The sequence below is a fragment of the Embiotoca jacksoni genome, unplaced genomic scaffold, assembly GCF_022577435.1.
Source record: "Embiotoca jacksoni isolate LCO1_2020_lvr unplaced genomic scaffold, fEmbJac1.0.p SCAF_2, whole genome shotgun sequence".
Lineage (NCBI taxonomy): Eukaryota > Metazoa > Chordata > Actinopteri > Embiotocidae > Embiotoca > Embiotoca jacksoni.
In genome coordinates this window covers 11,833,935-11,852,349 of record NW_027185340.1, presented here as the reverse complement: position 1 = coordinate 11,852,349, position 18,415 = coordinate 11,833,935, and the positions used below count along the sequence as shown (strand labels likewise).

Below are 18,415 nucleotides of genomic sequence, written 5' to 3'. Positions count from 1 at the left end.
GGGAATCCAAAAAATAGGTGACAAATCAAAGCTGTTAAGTATTGCTGGTTTAGGAAATGGAATTTTTAAGTTCACGCAATGCCAGCAAGTCACAGCAGGTCAAAAAAAAATAAATCCCCTTTAAATCGTGGTGATTTCCCTTGACGTACTAAGCCTAAACAAAATAGTTAACTCCAGTGTCTGCAGGGAAGTAGTCATATTTACATACCAGGAAGTCATTGAAGCATCTGACAACTATCAATTAAAGCAGGGAAACCATACAACACTTTGAAGTATAGCCTACAGTACTGTAAAAAAAAAGTTATGGGTACTACAATTTAGAATGAAAATAGAAAATGTATTAACCCCAAATAACTGTAATATGAGCGCATTTAAAATTTTTGCATTTTCACCTGAAACATTTGCTCTTGTTCTTAACTCACTCAAACACACCATAAAGCCAAAATATCCTGTGTTAAAACGTGTCATGTTCAGGCCTGTCCCCCAACTGTATTTCATTAACACTGCTCACATTTCAAGCCACTGTGCCTCCACTGAAATTCATATCGCAACTTTTTCACTGTACACTGATTTAAACCATCCAGAGGGTTTTTCCCTTGGTGTGATCACTGGCATGTGGATGGTTGTGAAGAGAAGCTGCAGAGACAAACAGGTAAACAGTGCCACAGATTGTGTCATCTCGAGACCAATGGAAATAATGTGGTGTCAGGACAGATGAAACTGTGCCTGCTTGCAGGTTCCTGCTCTAACAAAATATTGAGAGGAAGTGGTTTTCAGAGCCTTGCAGTCAAGCTGCTAGAAAAAAAAAAAGCGAACCCTGTGACACATGCAGTTCACCCAAATTGCATTTGAAATATATACAGCATTTATTTTAAATCACACCAAATACCGCCTAAATTACTTTTTTTTTCATGACTGAGAAAAAAACTGATCTGACGCTCTCTCTTGTGCTGGATCTGCGTAACAACAGGCTGCTGGCAAAAAAAACCTTTAATTTGTTTATCCATTCAAATACAGTTTCCAGGATATTTTGTTTTTGATTTGACTATCAGATGCCATAACGAAGTATGATATATTTGTCATTTTGTTATTTTTAAACCATTGAATGTCTGAAAAGAAGATTCGGCCACCTCTGAAATTTCACTGACAAATATAGAAAGGCAAACATTTTAACAGCCTCAACAAAAGCCTTCAGCAAACAATGAACTGAAATAATTTAATTTGACTGCTGTGTCACATGTGCACGGGATCTGAATGCTACATGAGCACTAACTTCTAACAGTGGAGAGTTCCTCAGATTGTGATTTTTCACTCAAAGTAAAAGTTTACTATATTAAGACAAAACTTCCTTTCCTTTTACGCGATATAAACAAAGTCTTAGATACTCTGTCTCTAGCCTCTTATCGTGTCTCTTGATCTCTCATACAAGCACTCACGCTTTGTGCGCCTCTTAGGAAAGCTCAGGAAGTTTCCTTGAACCATCACCGGAAAATAATTTGAGCCACTGAAAGTATTTGTTGAGTCCGACAGAACAACGCGAGACAGATTGAGGCATAAAGTGTCGGGCCGTCCGCGATGACATCTAACTGAGGAAGAGTTGAAGTCAGTCAGTCAAACAGTGGTTGAACCATCTTGTCCGTCCTGATGAATGAGGATTGATGATATGGGTGACGGGAGGCAAAGTCATCATTTTCCTCTGTCAGTTGCTTGGTTTTCATCCCGACCCCTGACAGAGAGGGTGTCACTACGATCTCATCCCGGGGAGATCCTTTTCTCCTAAAATACAAGGAAGACGGTTTCAGATCAAAACTGAAATCGCTGACATTTACAGTATTTACTCATATAAGTTCTTCCATATTATGACATAGTAATGCAAGTACTTTTAAATTACAACCTGTAAAGTAGCTAACTCTGGTTTCAGTCTGTGTTTTATCAGTAAGGAGAGATTATTTACTGAAAGTTTTGAGACTTTTGGTTAATAAAGCTTCAATTTGTTGAAAACATCTTTTTAATTGACACTAAAACTACAGATTAAAGTGACATCAAAATTCCGTACTTCGCAGTCACTCCCTCATTCTTTAACTGTGACATAGACACAACATTTTTTATTGTAACAACAAAATCACACAATACCTGCAAATGCTGCTTAATGTTGATTTGAGCCACGTGAAAAAACTAAATTGAGCTGCAATACCTGCAAAATAAACCGCAAACTGTTATGTTATTATCTGGAAAATATGTATGTTTTCCTGCTGCAATAATAACAAATTTCAATTTCCTCAACTTTAACCTATTTAATGTCAAAAGTATCTGAAGATGTAGCGCTGCACCAAATTGGAGTAACCACACTGAGACATATCAAAGTTTTATCGTCCACCTGTGGGACAAATGTTTGACACTTGCAGTGCTTCTGCTCAGAAATGTCATGAGTTGGACAGCTACGGCACAAAGTAATGTGGTGAGTTTAATGCACAGTTGCCGGGTGTCCCATCCAGCTATTCTCGAAATCCTAAGCCACAACAGCTGCCGGCCAAAGAAACCGCAAGTGAAACTCCCAGCAGATTGAAACTCCCAGCAGAGTATAACCAGGTCACATAATGACTGAGCAAAGGGGGACCAGATCCAAACGCTTAAAAGGCTTTTGCAGGACATAATGAGATAATCTAAATGATCTAATGACACATAATCGTGATTCGGGCATTACTTGTAGATTACACTAGAGTAATAAAAGGCCTCAACTTTCACAAGTTTATGGAATATGTTGTATATGTTCTACAAAACCTAAAACAAGTAATAGAGAAGTCATTTCCTCCTTTAGTTGACAGTACTGATTAAGTATCAACAAAGTGTGGAGTGAATTAAGTTCAGTAAAATCTGCATATCATTTATAAAAATGTACTGTCAACAAAGTGCACTGACTGAACAGAAATATCAGACAGAACTTTAACTGATCTCTTAAGTTTAAAGATCAGATTGAAAATCAAACCATAGGACTTGACTGGTGGTGGATACTCAGTCCACCAGAGGAAACATGGATGAGGTCACAGCAACATGAGCTGCTGGTGCCAAGCACAGCACCCCAGTGCAAAGTAAAAAAAAAAAAAAATCAAATCAGACAAATACAAAGAGTCTGCGACCATCATTTTGCAAATAAAGTTAACAGGAGCTAACTATGAAGCAATGCTCAGTGTCTCTACACAGAATATGAAAAGCTAGAAATCACCTGTAGGAAGTCCCGGACTTGTTTTCCCGATGTAGAAGAAGAGCAGCAAGGCAATGACTATGTTTGCAAGGGCATACACCCACTGAATAACAAACATAATCAATATGGAGCTTAATGCCTGGAAGAAAACAAACAATAAGATCACGTCATTTAAATTCTGTGAAAATGATCTAAAAATAAGAAATCAATGACGGTCAACAAGTGTAGACAAAAAAATTAAAAAAATCTACCCCGATAAGAGCGATCCAGTGGTTACACAACTTTGCATAAAAGGAATTGTGAATGGGTTGGATTTCAAAGCTCTGGTGTTCTGCTTTATCTCCATCAGCTGAAAGATTTCAGAAACGTTAGTACAAACAGGTATTAAATAACTTCTGTGATGTATACTTCCGTCTAATGTTTAATGGATGAATGTGATCACCTGCTTTGTGACTGTGAGTCTCAGCAGATGAATCAACATGACATATTTTTGTGCGACACTTGACTCGAGGTTGCTCTCCAGCCCCGAGCTCCCGGCTTCCACACTGCAGCTCAGCTTCCTCCTCCGGTGGAGCTGAGCTGATCTCATCTCCTTTCTCTTCTGAGAATATATTGCTGTTCAGGTCCAAACCAAAGCTGTCCATCAGCATCTGCTTAGCAGTAGCCTTTCTGCTCTTAGATCTGGTGCCGAGTCCTTGCACGGAGGAGGTCTTTTCAGCTGCAGAATCAGCATTTGCGACAGATGGAAAGATCTGGTCCATGTCCCTGGTGAACTCCAACAGAGTGCCTTTACTCTGAGGACTCTTGCCTCCGCTCCCATAGTTCGGGAGAGTGGCTTCAATCAGCGGTCTGGAGCTCTGCCTGGTGGACCTGCGCTGGTTTCTTTTGGCCAGGACGAAGGAGTCCCTCCTCTCTTTGGTCTGATGCTGGAAAGTCATGGCCACGCTGAAGTAGGAGTAATCGATGAAGCTGTAGGTGAGCATGAAGTTGATGGTGACGATGGGCGCCAGCACATTGACCCCACCGATGAAAATGAAGGCCATGGTCAGCAGGCTGGTCAGACAGATAGCTGCCACTGGAGTCCTGTTTGGTCCTTTCTGTTGGAGAGAGTCATCAAGGTGTTTAGTGACCGCTGCTTTACACATGAAAGTCTATTGTTGCAGCCCAATGCAAGATCAAGACAACTAAATTTAATCATCACCCAGGGAGTGTTATTTTGACCATTTAAAAGCCCACTGCTTCACCTGAAGACTTCATTGACATAAAGCTGAAAACAGACCTCACAATGTTTTGCAGATATATTGGTTTGTAAGTACGTAAACATACGCACATCTTTGGCCTTAAAGTGAACACAAAGAAATGTTTTTCCTATTTCTCCAAACTGAGATATTTGGTCACATCTATCATGTGCCAAAAAAGTGGGTGACAGTTACAGACACAGGAAAAAACATTAGCCCGGAGGAACAGAGTGATACAATGAAAATAAACTTCGTATAAAATCTGAAATTGATAAAACTGTGGATGATGAGGAGCTTCTGCTGTGCCTTCAATTTTAAAAAGTTCAATTTTTATGTTAGATTTTCCAAGAAGTAGCTGTGAACTGATTACCCATTAATGAACTATATGAGTATACTTTATGGTGGTAAGGAGGTTTTACAGTAGAATTTTGGTCTTTCACTATCACTGCCAGTACAGTACCTCAAAAGTTGTGTTTTTTTCACTACAATGCTGCTACAAAAAAACAAACCATTTGACAAAATCTTCCCATGACTTCATCGGGCCTTTTTCTGGCTAACCGGACACTGGACAGCTGTGACACCCATCAGAAAGCTATTCCCACTTGTAGGAAAGTATCAATCCTATTTTTTCCATTAATATATCTACACTGAATTTAATTAAAGTCAACAACTCCTCAATAAAGATGAACAATACCTTTTCGGGTTAAAGTTAAGGAAAGTGAAGCTTCCACTTTACAACCCAGGAAAAACCACTTAATTGAAACTGATTATCTCGAAATCATTAAACGACAAAAGAAATTCCAAAACAATGATCCAACTGGAAAACTCATTTTAACATGTGGTTGGCTAACCAGTTAACTTTGACTTCCCAGGTCCTACCACAAAGTGTGAGGAGCACTGCTGTGTGCCTGGCGGGCCTCCAGAGCATACAGCGGAGCGGGGCCCTGCCCGTCGCCCTTCCTGCGTTTGTTCTGAGGCTTTGATTTGGGCCAAGATGTCTAGGGCCTCATTCCAGCCTGCTGAGAGAGGTCAGACAATGCTGCCATCCAGGGAAGTCTGAGGAAAACTCGGGTGGACGGGGTCAGCATGTCAACGTGACTGAGTGCACCTTTGCAGAGCAGCAGTGTGTCATAACTCTTTGCTGAAATGAAGTCAGTGCACTCACTTATATGGAGTTCACAGTCTATAATTAGGCAGTCCTGTTAACTGTTTCCTGTTGAGTCCAAACATCACCCCTCATATACATTCAGGCGAGGCACACTTACATGATTACAATATGCCAATTACTGCAATCACTCAGAGATGCCATTTCTATTCTAAACACCACATGACTCGTATCTTAATTACCGAAGAATGCATTCAAAAGAAATTCACCAACCGGGGGAATTTTACCAAAGCTAGACTCCTTGATGCTCCTTTTATGTCGGAGTGTGAAGATGAACTAAATAATGAGTTTATCTGACTGTAGTGTCTAATTTGCAGATGTCTATTTTAATATAACTAGCTTGAAATAAATCCTCAGACAGTCTAAGCCTAACATAACATTTCTAAAGCAAACATTTGTACAGGTTCATACAAAATCCTCACAGTTTCATTAGACTGAGATATTTTTGGCAGCGGCTTGTTCACCACATTTATGAGTTTTTCTTGTCCTGAGATGCACCTCTCATGCAGCGCATGTTTAGATTTATTTAATACAAGGTTTAAATCAGGATTTACCTGTCTTGGGGAAGGAGACAGGATGTGTACACACATAATGATAAGAAGAAGTTAGAAATTCTGTTAAATGTAAAATAAGCAATAAAATCTATGAATAATTTTAACTCGAGATCTCTTTACTAGGTTTTTGGAGATTTCAATCATAACACAGTTTTGAAGGTCTGCTCAGTTGCCATGGCGATAGAGCTCTTAAAAAGCTTGTTAGTAGTTTGGTGCATCATGTTTGAAACCTGTGAAAAAACCTGACAAGTGGACTTTTAACTGGACATTTTTTAGTCAAAGTAATATCAGAAAAGTCAAAGATTAATCATGTTGCCTAAACGATAATGTTTAAAAAGACAAGCCATCAAGGTTGGGAGACGTTTTACGTTGTGCTTCTGTACTTCTGATAGTAGCTGTTTCTATAAGAGTTAAATTAAATAAAACTAATCTCAGGCTAAAATTGAGATTACCCACCAACTCATGACACACAGAGAAATTTTTTTTAAAAAGTGCATCAATAGTGTTATCTAAGATCAAGTAAGTATGAAACTAATAATACTCCTTAACATCAAATCATCCCGTAATAGTTGGTCAACTGTTTGCCACTCTGTTGCATTGCAGATCCAGTCTAACAATGAATATAAGCAACAAATAAAAACATTTTAAAGCAGTAAAATGTCTCAAAATAAAGAGACATATTAATAAAAATCTAAAGATAATAATGTGGCAACTAAAATTGTTTTAGTTTAGCTCATTTGGGTTTAGAGCATTAAAGTGAACTCACTGGTGCATAAACACACACCCTCGCAAAAATAATCGCAATTGACATCATGGTGACTTGCTAATATTTCTCAGCATGCTGTCAAAGTCCAGACATTCCTCCCTTCATGGCTCCATCCATCCATTCATCCACCCACCCCTTTTCCCAAGAAGGCCAGAGAGGGGATGACCCTCTCTTGGGCGATGCACTGGAGGATCCTGGGTGCCCCGTACAGACCGCCCATGCAGGAAGCCAGGGAGGAGATGTAGAGGCCCAGCAGAAAGAGGAAACCCACCAAGGAGACCTGGAGGAAGAAGGAAAACAAACAGAGGGTGAAATAGGATGGGGTGGGGTCGGGAGCGCACAACAGCTACACCCAGTTCAGTTCCGCTGCAGCCAGCCCCTTATAAAAACAATGAGAACCAACTACTGATGGAGAAGTCAAGGACATTTGCAACTGGCTGAAGTAAATTTCATGATTACAGTTTAACAATTCCTCTCAATAATGTTAGATTAATTTAGTATTAAGTGACATCTAGTCAGGCACTTCGTTTGGAGATGGCTTTAGAAGAACCACTCATTGAGGTCTACACAATCCTTGAGTCGTCTCTAGTTTGTGGCCTGAAACAGATCAACTACAAAGCAAACTAACAACTGAGAGAAGAGCTTAGCTGCTTTAGAAATCCACAAGTGATCAGAATATAAGTGATCTTCAATTTAGATCAATCACTCCCTCCCTCTTTTCATGGCTAAAGAAAAATAGCCATGACCAGCATGTGTTATTGTGTGCAACCATTATCTTGGCTGCGTTCGATATAAAATGAACTTGTCACTCCTAGTCTCCCAAACACTGACAAACACAGGGTCTGTTGCTGGGAACTCATAGATCACATTCAAAGGCCCATTCAACAGACACAATTATATATAAACACTGTGTGAAACTGGTGCTCACTTTAGGATAAATACCTTGAGTATTAGTTTCCAATCAGCACTCTTATTTTAATTTTAGCATGCTGTGACTCAGGTACTGGAATTGAAAACTTTAAAGTCATGTTCAAAACAGAACATGAAATACTGAGGTTAGACGGTTGAGATTTGTGTGGTTTTTGAGTGTCACCCTCACACTTGACACATTGAGAATATTCTATGAGCACATCATAAGTGTAACTAACTAACCAATGAGAGATAAGACATGGATACATATCGTCTAATCCAGAACAAGAGACAAATGTCATAGAGCCAGAGAATAGTGAAACCATCACTACATATCAAACATTTAGAGAGTACGTAATTCAAAGAGCTTCAACTAACCACAAGAAACCAACAAAGTGAGGCATCGCAGGGAATCCCCTCACCTCGCCCCTCCTGTTAGAGAGCCTGTGTCACAGGATGGAAACAGAGCAGTTTACCTTTTCTGCTATCAAGAATTCATAGCGCAGAGCTTCTCTGGTGCAGATGGCCCCCAGGAGGAAGACGAAGACCAGATACAGGAACCACCTGTGGGTCACCGACAGTACGCCACATGGACTTATTAACAAATGTTCCTTTCTCACATATAATAGGAGACCTGAGTCATTACAGCTTCACATGTGAATGTCTGATAGTACTGGGAATGTGCTAGTGCTCCAGTGAAAGTGGAAAGATAGTGACGTGAGAGTACCTCAAAAATAAAATCTAAACATTTGGACATTACTCTTTTGGATGAATCATTCCATCACAATATATCATATTAAAGTGTAATTAAATAGACCCATTTGTAAGCCTTAGCCTTCCGTTAGTCTTTATTTCTAACTGTATCACCACTGTAGTTACTGTCTGTTTACATGTACTGAAGTTGCAGTCTTGCCCCTTTAATTATGTTGTTTTTTGTTTTTAACTATATTGTCATGTGTGTGCTGGGGGTGGATTTGGGGTGTTGTCATACGAGGTGAAGACTGCTGCCAGCGTTCCCACAGGGATGTTGTGTTCAGGCCGCTGAAGGTCTGAGCTCATGTTGAATCCTGCCATAACCCCTACACACAAGACACACAGAAAAAAACAGGCACACACAAACCACAAATATGTACACAACACACTGTACAATACAAAATATATTTTTACACATTGCCTAAGTAGCAACACAGAATCAAAAGCAGGGCTGGAGTGCTGACATACTGCACGTTTACTATTCCTAGTATGTTACGTTTTTCCTGAAAAACAGAAACGATGGAATCTAAAAGGAGATGTGGGGAGTTTTCTCACCTGTAGCAGTGGGGAAAAAGACCCCAAATACTGTGAAGAAGTTTTCTCCCGGGGTGTAATCTGGCAGCGTGTTACTGCTGAGCAGCCCGGCTGAATAACCAATGAACCCGTGCTCTGGAAGAGGAGGCAACAACATGCACTTCAAACTTCTGACAGGATAACTTAAGAGTGAACAATCAACAATATCAATATATCCACCGTTCTGTTGTGCATCATGTCGGGCTGAATAACTTCAGCCTACAGTGCCGACACCACTGCTGATATTTTAAAACAACTCTCAGTATTTGAGAGAGCAATCTCACCACAAGGTCCGTCTAGGTCTAGGATCTGATCCGCATCTGCACATGGAGTTGTCCAGTTGTCATTGTCACAATTTACAATTTCAAGATGACTGAAAAAAACATATCCTCTGTTAGATGTGTTTTATTCATCATGTGACTTAACAACATGAACGTTTTCCTTCATATCTAATGCAAAATAATCTTTTTTTTTTTTTTTTTTTGTGAAAACACTTCCTGATAAGAAATGTGCAGATCACATTCTTTGATAAATTTATTTCAGCCTACAAGCATCAGCCTGTTTCTTTTTTAAACAGGGAGAGAAAGAAGAAAAATCCAAAACAGCTTTTTCGTGTCTTCAGTCCAGACTTGGCAACAAATAAAACATTATTTCCTAACGATGTCCTTGAATGTTTACCTTTTGACTCAAAAAATATATTTCCAATAATGAAATTAACCAAATGTTCCAGAATGGTTCCCTCTTTTACACAATGATGTCCAAGTAAGATTGAATTGTTTTGGATTTGACTATCTTGCAATAAATCATTTAAAAAAAAAAAGTAAAAACAACTGTGACTGAAGTGCCAGACTGCAGTTTCTGTTTCAGTTTTGCTAACTGCAAATACAATTTGATTTAATTGCATCACTATCACTGGTGTTAAGTGATCATTACAGTGGATCAGATTGGACGTGCTTGTTTTTTTTCTTTAGAATTTATCCACCATGTTTGATCCAATTTTTATTGATTTATACACTACTTCACCTGGAAATAAAAACACATCACACACCATGGGATTATCAGAGGAAAAACGTACAGTACCCGACACTCTGTATCTTAAAAGATATTGTAAATTTAGAAAATATTGCGTTGTATCTAAATAGTTAGCAGAGTGCTAAAAAAAACTCAAACAAATGGACCAATATGCATCTATCATGGTCAGAAATGTAATATCACCAAACAAAGCCAACAAAATTGAAGGTTGTAACATGTATTTCATTCCATAAACATGCATGTAGACGACAACAACAGGTAGTGAAACATAATAAAAGGTGCAGCGTCTTCAGACTGGACAGGTCGGCTCAGTCCAGGTCAGTTTGTTGTACATATGAGGGGAGATTGTTCTGCATTAGTGGGGGCCAGTTAAACCACACAGTCTGAAGGACCCGCCTATGTTACAACACCGGATATTTCCCCCTCGGTTATCTTGCGATGGGAAAGAATGTGTTCTCTCAGATTAATGACATGTTTATTCAAAAGGAAGTCACCACCCTTTTCAGAAGCTCAGCAGCTTCCAAGTACAGAAGAAAGAATCAAAGTGAGCGAGAGAGGGAGACAGAGAGAGTGAGCGTTTTGTTTTAGACAAAAGCTAAAACCCAAAGGGTTGCATTTAGTCTTTGTTGAGAGTGTGCATGCTCTCCACTATATGGATATAAGGAGGGGTAAAAATGAAGATCAGATGGGTTGAGCCCAAACTTTTACTAACGTTGGGACCCGGTGAGATCGCCCTCTGTCCAAACAACCAGGGTCCAACAAATCCAGGGCACTCTGTGTCCATGTCTGCACCAGGAGCTCCCCACCCATATTACAACATCATGCTCCAACATCCAAGTGAGCCGGACCCTGCCAGCTCTCACAACTGTGCTCTCTCAATTGAGGGCGTTCACATGTTCCTAACACTTTTTAACTTAATGGATAAAATGCTCAGATACAACATGGCAACAAGATACTCTCACGCACACAGTTTCACTTTATAGATAATGAGCAGATGAAACGTGTTTGAGGGTCATAGGTTTCCTGTTGCCCCCTGTGGCCTACAGTGCACACAGCATGTTACAAATGGCAGCTTCATTATATTTCACACATGACTTAGAAATATTATTTTGTGTGAAAGTCAGATTCTTACATAGGTCTCTGCTTACAATAGCAATAATTTGCAATGCAGTTGATATTGTACCTTAGTGGTTTATTCCCAAATCCCAAACTAATCTGAAAGTAATCAAATTCCATTACTAACGGACATAAACCTGGAGGTCTGGTGCCAAAGGACAAAGGTTTGCTTTGCCTGGTGCCCGTCTCATGATGTTTGCCAAATGCAAGCTGCAGCTTGAAACATGAGATCGTCTCATGTTACATTTGGCACCTTTAACTCATCAAAAGGAATTGCATACTTTCGTTTCATGCATCAGCTTGGGAGAAATTGAACTATAGAACTGATAAATGTATCTACAATTTCGCAATAGATAATCGTGTGAAATGGGGTGCTGGTCCTATTTTTGATTTTTCAAACTGTTTTTGTCAATCAGGACCATAGCACAGGGCCAGTATTGAATTTGACCCATGTTCGTGGTGCAGCTCCATTTTGTGAAATTACATATCTGGTGCCAACAGTGTGACGGAGCAGTGCTGAGCCCCAAAATATGATGTCCTATGTAACACAAATTCCCTCTGACTTGACTGATGATCCTCTGACTGTTTCTCACACCACTAGCAGGCTGACATACTTTTAGGGCCACGACTTCACAACTATTGGATGGATTGCCATGAAATGTGGTGCAGATATCAATGGGGTCCAGAGGATGAAGTTTAAAGACTCTGGTGATCCCTTCATGAAATCATGACTTTGCTTTATAAGCCTACGGATCATCCAGGTTTTTGACAAAGCTGCATGGCGAGCGTTCTAGTTTGCCTATTTGTTGAAAAGCAAGTGTATAGGCAGAGTGGGGCTGCTTTCTGAGCTCGGCATTCCTCTGATACACACTGGAATGTGTAGTCGGATTACATGAGCATCTGAGGCCTCTCCCTCTGTCTGACTGACCTCTCACTCTCCCACACTAACCAGTATAAACTGCTGCACATGGAGTGCAGGGCAGGCTGTGATTTTACAGAGGTGGGGCAGGTCCCACTGCGATGATTGAAAACTATATATTACAGAGAGGATCACAGCGAGAGATGATGTGTCGGTCTCTGGAGGAGCATGAGGCTTCTGATCTCAGTTCCGGCCATCTCCCTTTGTCATTTTCCAAAAATGTGGGTGAGTCTGGTTAACACCCTAAACCCCAGACCGAAGGAGCTCATTACGGCTTCCCGTTCTGTGGGGAATAAGCTTTGACTAAAGAGAGGGTGAGGCGTTGCAGATTGTAATTCATCTCTGCACCACAATCACAACAGTTTGTGGTTAAACTGTTTGGTCGCAAAGACAATACATTGTCAGCGTTACCGACCACACTGATTAATTGACTACACTTAAAAAGCGTATGTGGCTTCTCCTCCCATCAGAGATGACAAAACACCGATTCTGAGCTGTCTTTCACGTTGCAGTCATTCAATTTTTCAGCTTTGCCTCCACCTCTTATGGTGCTGCAGGAAGGACTTGTCACAGTCCACCCTCTCAACAGGTGCATGTGGCTGGGGAAATGACTAAGAGTTAATATACGCAGAAAATAATCCCCCGAAATTCATCTTCTCGTGATGTCACCTTAGAGTCATCAGTCGGTCACTGTTCTCATGAATGGCATCACATGGGAGGTGTAGAAGGTTAACTCAAATTATCTGCCAAAAAAAAGGCCAACTGAAAAAATCTCATAGATTCAGTAATGCCCATCCATTTTTTGTTGTTGTTGTTGTTGTTGGGAATACAAGTTGCTAAAACTACAGAGGCGCTAAAACCAAGGATGGTAATTTTCTGCCCAATGACTCATCGTTGAGCTCTGAATTTGACCCTCTTTGATCATAAGAGAGGTGGGAAGTAGCCAAAGTCAACACTGTATTAAAAACCCATATTTGCCAAACATGCTGACAAGCCCATATGTAATTAAGGTTTTGAAAGAGTACATTACTTGGCTGACGAGACATGCCATAGCTATGGCAGTGATGGACAATGTTGTGTGAAACCACAGCGATAGCATTGCCAAGTGTACACGGGGGACACGTTATCAAACCACATGATTTTTGGCGGCGGCTACTTTTCCTCCAGGATGTGCCTCAGCGTTCAATGAGTTCAGGCTCATCTGGGCTGTTTCAGCTACGGGACCTGCTGGTCCTCTGCCAACCATGAGGTCACCACAATACACACATAGCAGCTCCTAATTGGAAAAACCTGGAGTAGCCATTATGGCTGGTTCTCCCACAGTTTGTCAGGACGGCAGACTGGCCTCAACCAACTGCGCTATACAGCAGACTGGAAGTCGGGAGGGGTGGAGCAGTAAAAGTCAAGGTCAGGATGAAGGCCTGGCTTTAGTGGAACAGGGGTACCTGAATAACACAGCTAAATCTTGCACAAACAAAAAATCTAGCCTACCATTGGGCAGGTGGCCTGATTCTTTCTAGCAGTTTGGGTAAAAGCAGGGATATATGTATGTATTTGTGTGTTTTATTGCCTGTTTGTTTTTATGTAAAGTACAGTGAGCATTCTTGTTTCTGAAATGTGTTATTGACAGACTGGCTTGACTTCTGGACCACTTTTCTCTTCCCACTGAACAGGAAGTAGATAATCACTGAGAACAGGAAATGTGGGGAAGGACTTCCTGAAGGCCAACAAAAGAATATAATCTCCTCAAAAAGAACAACATTTCCTCACCACACACACACACACACATACAAAAAGAAAAATCTCAATAAATACAGCACCAGTCTCAAACTTAGCTTAAAGTACAACAGAAGGAAAAGAGCATTTTCTCATCTTTCACTGGAGAAAAACTGGTTAACAGTCAAACCAGTCTCAGCAGGATACCAGACTGATAAAATAAGTGATACGACAGCAACACCTACTGGCCTGAACAGGCCATACACATTAACAACTCTGGTCAAGTCAAAAGTTCAGAGGTTCCCAAACTTTGTCTGTCATGACACCTCTTTTCAGCTTCCAAAACTGATAAATTTCACACCCCATCCCACACAAGAACAGTACATTTAATGCAGTTTTATCAAATGCAAACAGTACTGTGGAAACTTGTAACAGTGGAGCCCAGTTTAATCTAACTGATAAACTATCATTTGCAACATGAACGGTTTCTTTTCATACATGTCTCATTAGTTAGTGATATGACAGGCCAGTCATGACAGTAAATACTTTCATAAATGGCACCTTTCAAGTACCGCTGCTCCAAACTCATTAACTCATTTACAACAGATGCTACCGATCAAAACGTTGGCATCCTTAAGTAGCTTTAAAGACTCAATTAAAGACAATTCATCAATTAATGAAGAAATGCGTCAATATGCAAGCACAGTCTGAAAACCTATCTGACACAACCACAGCACTGCCTCTGACTTGTAGCTCTCCAGCCAGTTTAAACACCATTAGCTGCAGGTACTTTAATTGAGTTTACTTGGGAGACTAACTCATTTAAATAATCTTCTGTTATGCTTCCTTTTCTTTGATACGGTAACTGGGGTCTGGATTATTTGTCTTATTTTAAAAGTATTCTCAATGGTTGGGCTGTATTGCTGAAATTTCCTGGAAATATAAACTATATGTCTAAATAACTGCAATTAGTCTAAATGCAGCTTCAGAGTCTAAACACTGATTGATTTAAGGATTATTTTTTGATTTTTAAAAATCCTATAAAGCGTACTGGACAGATAAAACAACATCTGCAATGATTTAACCCTTCCTACAATACCTTTCCCCCTTAAATCTACACCACTGACCTCAGCCCTACCTGGGTCAAGGTGTGTGAAGGTGCCAATGACAAAGTCCAGAGTGGAGACGGCCAACACAGCCAGCAGCAGCAGCTGGAGTCTGACAATCCACTTGACGCCTGCCAGGTTGATTCCAAGCAGAGCCAGCAGCACTGCGGCTGACATGCAGCGTACTGCCCACTGACTCTGCAGCCCCAGCAGCTCCGCCACTGACTCAGAGAAGCCTGTGATGTACATGGCTCCAGCCACACACTACAAGATAAGAGACGGCATGAAAAGAGACACGAGAAAGGAGGAAGATGGAAATTAAAATGTGCGCATTTGTATAAAATATTTCAGTTATGTTATAAAAGGGGGAAAAAAAAAAAATCCAACCAAAAAATATTCATATCAGACTTGTCTAGCTGAAAGTCTACATCCTGTTGCTCACCTGTCCAAAAACATAAAGGAGGCCTACAGTGCCCCCCACCCTGCCGCCGAGGACGGTGGAGATCATGGAGTAGATTCCTCCACCCCTAACACCACAGTGCTCACACAGTCCGATCCCCGACATCACCGTCACCAAAGCAACCAACACGACCATGGAGACGAGGAACATCCCGAGCAGCACTCCCGTGTTCCCCTAAATCACGTCAGGAGACATTATGACATAAAGACTCATTACTGCGCATATATTTACATCTGTAGCTGTAAACTGAATGGATTTGATGGATGTACAGCTTGGACTACACGTGTCTGCACACCTTTAATTGCTACACTGTACATGCTGAATTGTTTGTATAGAATTCACTAAATACCTGCGAAAGCATCACATTTCTCTCCAATAGTTGTTTTTCTATTTTTAAGTCTCGTATTTTTTTTTCTTAACCTGCACACTCATTGTCGACATTGAATTCATCTTTTGGGGAAATAGTCCGTATCTTGGTTGGACCTCACGCTTTTGTTGGTATTGTCAATAGCATTGTGTTTAAAATGCACAAACTGGATAAAAACTAAGAAGTGCTACTATGTGCTGCTTTAAAATTCCTATTTATACGAGAAGCTTTACTGTTCTCCAACTACAACTTAGTGACAAGTGACAACTAATTTTAGCCTTGGTGTGAAGGAAAACTAAGGATGGTGGGGAATCCTTAGGGGGTTAAGGGGCCAAACATGAATCACAGTGTCCCCAGTTTGCGTGTGGCCGAGGAAAATTTATGCTCCCTCCTCTCATTGCCAAATATCCCTCAACAGCTATCTGTCAAATAAAAACTACAGACAGGGTATGATGCACAAGGGTGTTAGACTGTCTGCTGAAATCAGCCTCATCGACACAGGGAAACATGTGCTTAGCTAAAAAAAAAAAAAAAAAAAAGGTATCCTATCCCATAAAAACAAGCAAGTATTTTCTGATGAGATGCATCTCATTCCAGATAGGAAAACCTGACAAACTATGTCAAACTAACCTCAAAACAGATGCAGCAGTAACAATCCCAGGGACTTTGTATCTGTGTCTCACAGTCACACATTCCTATTGTAGTGCTTAGGACAAACTATCAGGGTTAACAAGGCTAAAAATAAAAAGCCTCACTGGAACTGAACAGAAAAACGTAAACCCCACACCATTACCAAACACGCGACGAGGTACTATCAAGTAAGTGGAAATAAACACAAGAAGTAATCCTTCAATTCTGTTCAAACCATCGGTCCACTTATATAATCAGCCATGCACCGATGTTTACTCACCTCGTATATGAAGCACCAAAGTGTCATCTCACCCAAAATCATGAGTAAATTTACACTGTCCTCATTGCAGTGTCGACCACGGAGTCGCTGTAACACAGTCTGCACTGTAATGCCATGGTGTGTTGTTGTGTTGACAGGATGGGTAAAATAAATTGTTATGCTTAACTGTACTCCAGTCAAGCTCAGGAAAAATTCATCACTACTCTCGTCTTAACACCAAACACCAAGGTTTTGTCAGGTTTGTCACTTTGTGCATTCCTGTATATCTTTGGCCTCCCTGCGGTGCCTCTGACTGGACATGGCTTGGCAATTGGTTATGATGCACAGGCTACAGTAATATATACAGAGTCTCTACTAACCACCAGGAAGCCGGTGCGGAGGAAAAGAACCACACCAAAGATGTTGATCATGCAGGTGGTGAAGACGCCGTCCCAGGTACCGAAAAGCACCGGCTCCCAAACAAACAGCTGGATCCTCCACCATGGCTGACTGGACTGCTGAAAACCCCAAATACAAAAGCACAAAATATGTTTCGTTCATTTTCAAAAGATCAGCGTTATCATTGATGTTTGAGCAACTCTGACGTTTAATGTCAGTCTTCAAAAATGACAAATACATATTCTTATGTAAATGACAGTATGTCCTGATTAGTCTGAAAAAATATTGGCGCTTATGTGGTAAACATCTTACCTGTGCATCTTCGTGGAACAGATCATGGACATGTGTTTTAGTGTCAGCTGATCCCTCCTTCATCAGTTCTGCCCCAGCCTCCTCCTGGTCACAGGTGTGCGTAGCCCAGCCGACTGGCAGGGTTTCCATCGCAACCTGCAGGTATAAACAGTTGTGTTTAAAAAAAATAAAATAATAAAAAAAAAAGATTAATAAGGGACCAAGTTGAGGGTGTGAGGTGAGTTCGTCTTGAAAACTGACAGGATCGCAACTGGTGCTGCTGGTTAAACAGGTACAGCATGAGGACACCCGGACACAGCTGGATGTGCTGTTGACACTGCAGCCTGTCCACAGAACGACAAATGGCGTTTATTTGCGTCACAATTTCAAAATCTACTTGGGCAAAAATCAACTGTTTTGCAGCTGTGGTTGTTTAAAAATATTGGAAAGACCGTTGAAGCCAAACCCATTGAGCAAACTTGACAAAAGTAAAATGTGCTCCAGGGCATATTGTGATTTTCTTTACTCTTAAATTAACCAGTTTCCTAAAAAATAAAAAATAAAAAAATAATAATTTCTGACAGGAAAGTCAAACAAAAATAGTTACAAGTTTTGTCAAAATAAGTTAGTTGCTTTATGTGCCATTTTGAGGCACACCTGTGCATTCCGATAGATCTTAAATTGATCCATTTTTGAATGGAGTTTGGTGTGTGACGTTGTTTCCATTCGTGCAGCTTCTCAGCCAAATTTAAGCTATCTAAACCTTACCTTTCACAATCCCATATTATTCCGTGCTTCTGAGGAATAAAAGAAAAGAAAAAAAGTGACAAATCCAATGACAAATTAGTTAATTATTCCTCTGATGAATACAGGCAGTTTATGACAGCGTGTTTTAAGAAAACGTCAGCTGCCTGCCAACAGGAAACTCTGATGTGCTGTCACTGGGTTACCTTTCCAGGA

General features: G+C 40.6%; 1 protein-coding gene across 3 annotated transcripts; it reads right to left on the bottom strand.

Moving 5' to 3' along the window:
- Window positions 1–141: 141 nt before the first annotated feature.
- Window positions 142–18,361, bottom strand: slc12a8 (solute carrier family 12 member 8). Of its 3 annotated transcripts, none has more exons than XM_069154564.1 (14): window positions 18,224–18,361; window positions 17,477–17,611; window positions 17,146–17,283; window positions 15,492–15,683; window positions 15,082–15,313; window positions 9,143–9,256; window positions 8,826–8,913; window positions 8,311–8,398; window positions 7,059–7,205; window positions 3,645–4,299; window positions 3,454–3,551; window positions 3,224–3,341; window positions 2,134–2,194; window positions 142–1,776 (listed from the first exon to the last, which is right to left on the bottom strand). In XM_069154564.1, exons 2-14 carry the CDS (start codon window positions 17,603–17,605, stop codon window positions 1,608–1,610), a joined length of 2,229 nt encoding a protein of 742 aa, XP_069010665.1. In that variant the 5' UTR covers window positions 17,606–17,611; window positions 18,224–18,361; the 3' UTR covers window positions 142–1,607. The 3 variants fall into 3 exon arrangements, with proteins under 3 accessions (XP_069010665.1, XP_069010666.1, XP_069010667.1); XM_069154565.1 differs by lacking the exon at window positions 18,224–18,361 and adding an exon at window positions 17,717–17,752; XM_069154566.1 differs by lacking the exons at window positions 17,477–17,611; window positions 18,224–18,361 and having other exon boundaries at window positions 143–1,776; window positions 17,181–17,264.
- Between the last annotated feature and the right edge of the window lie 54 nt (window positions 18,362–18,415).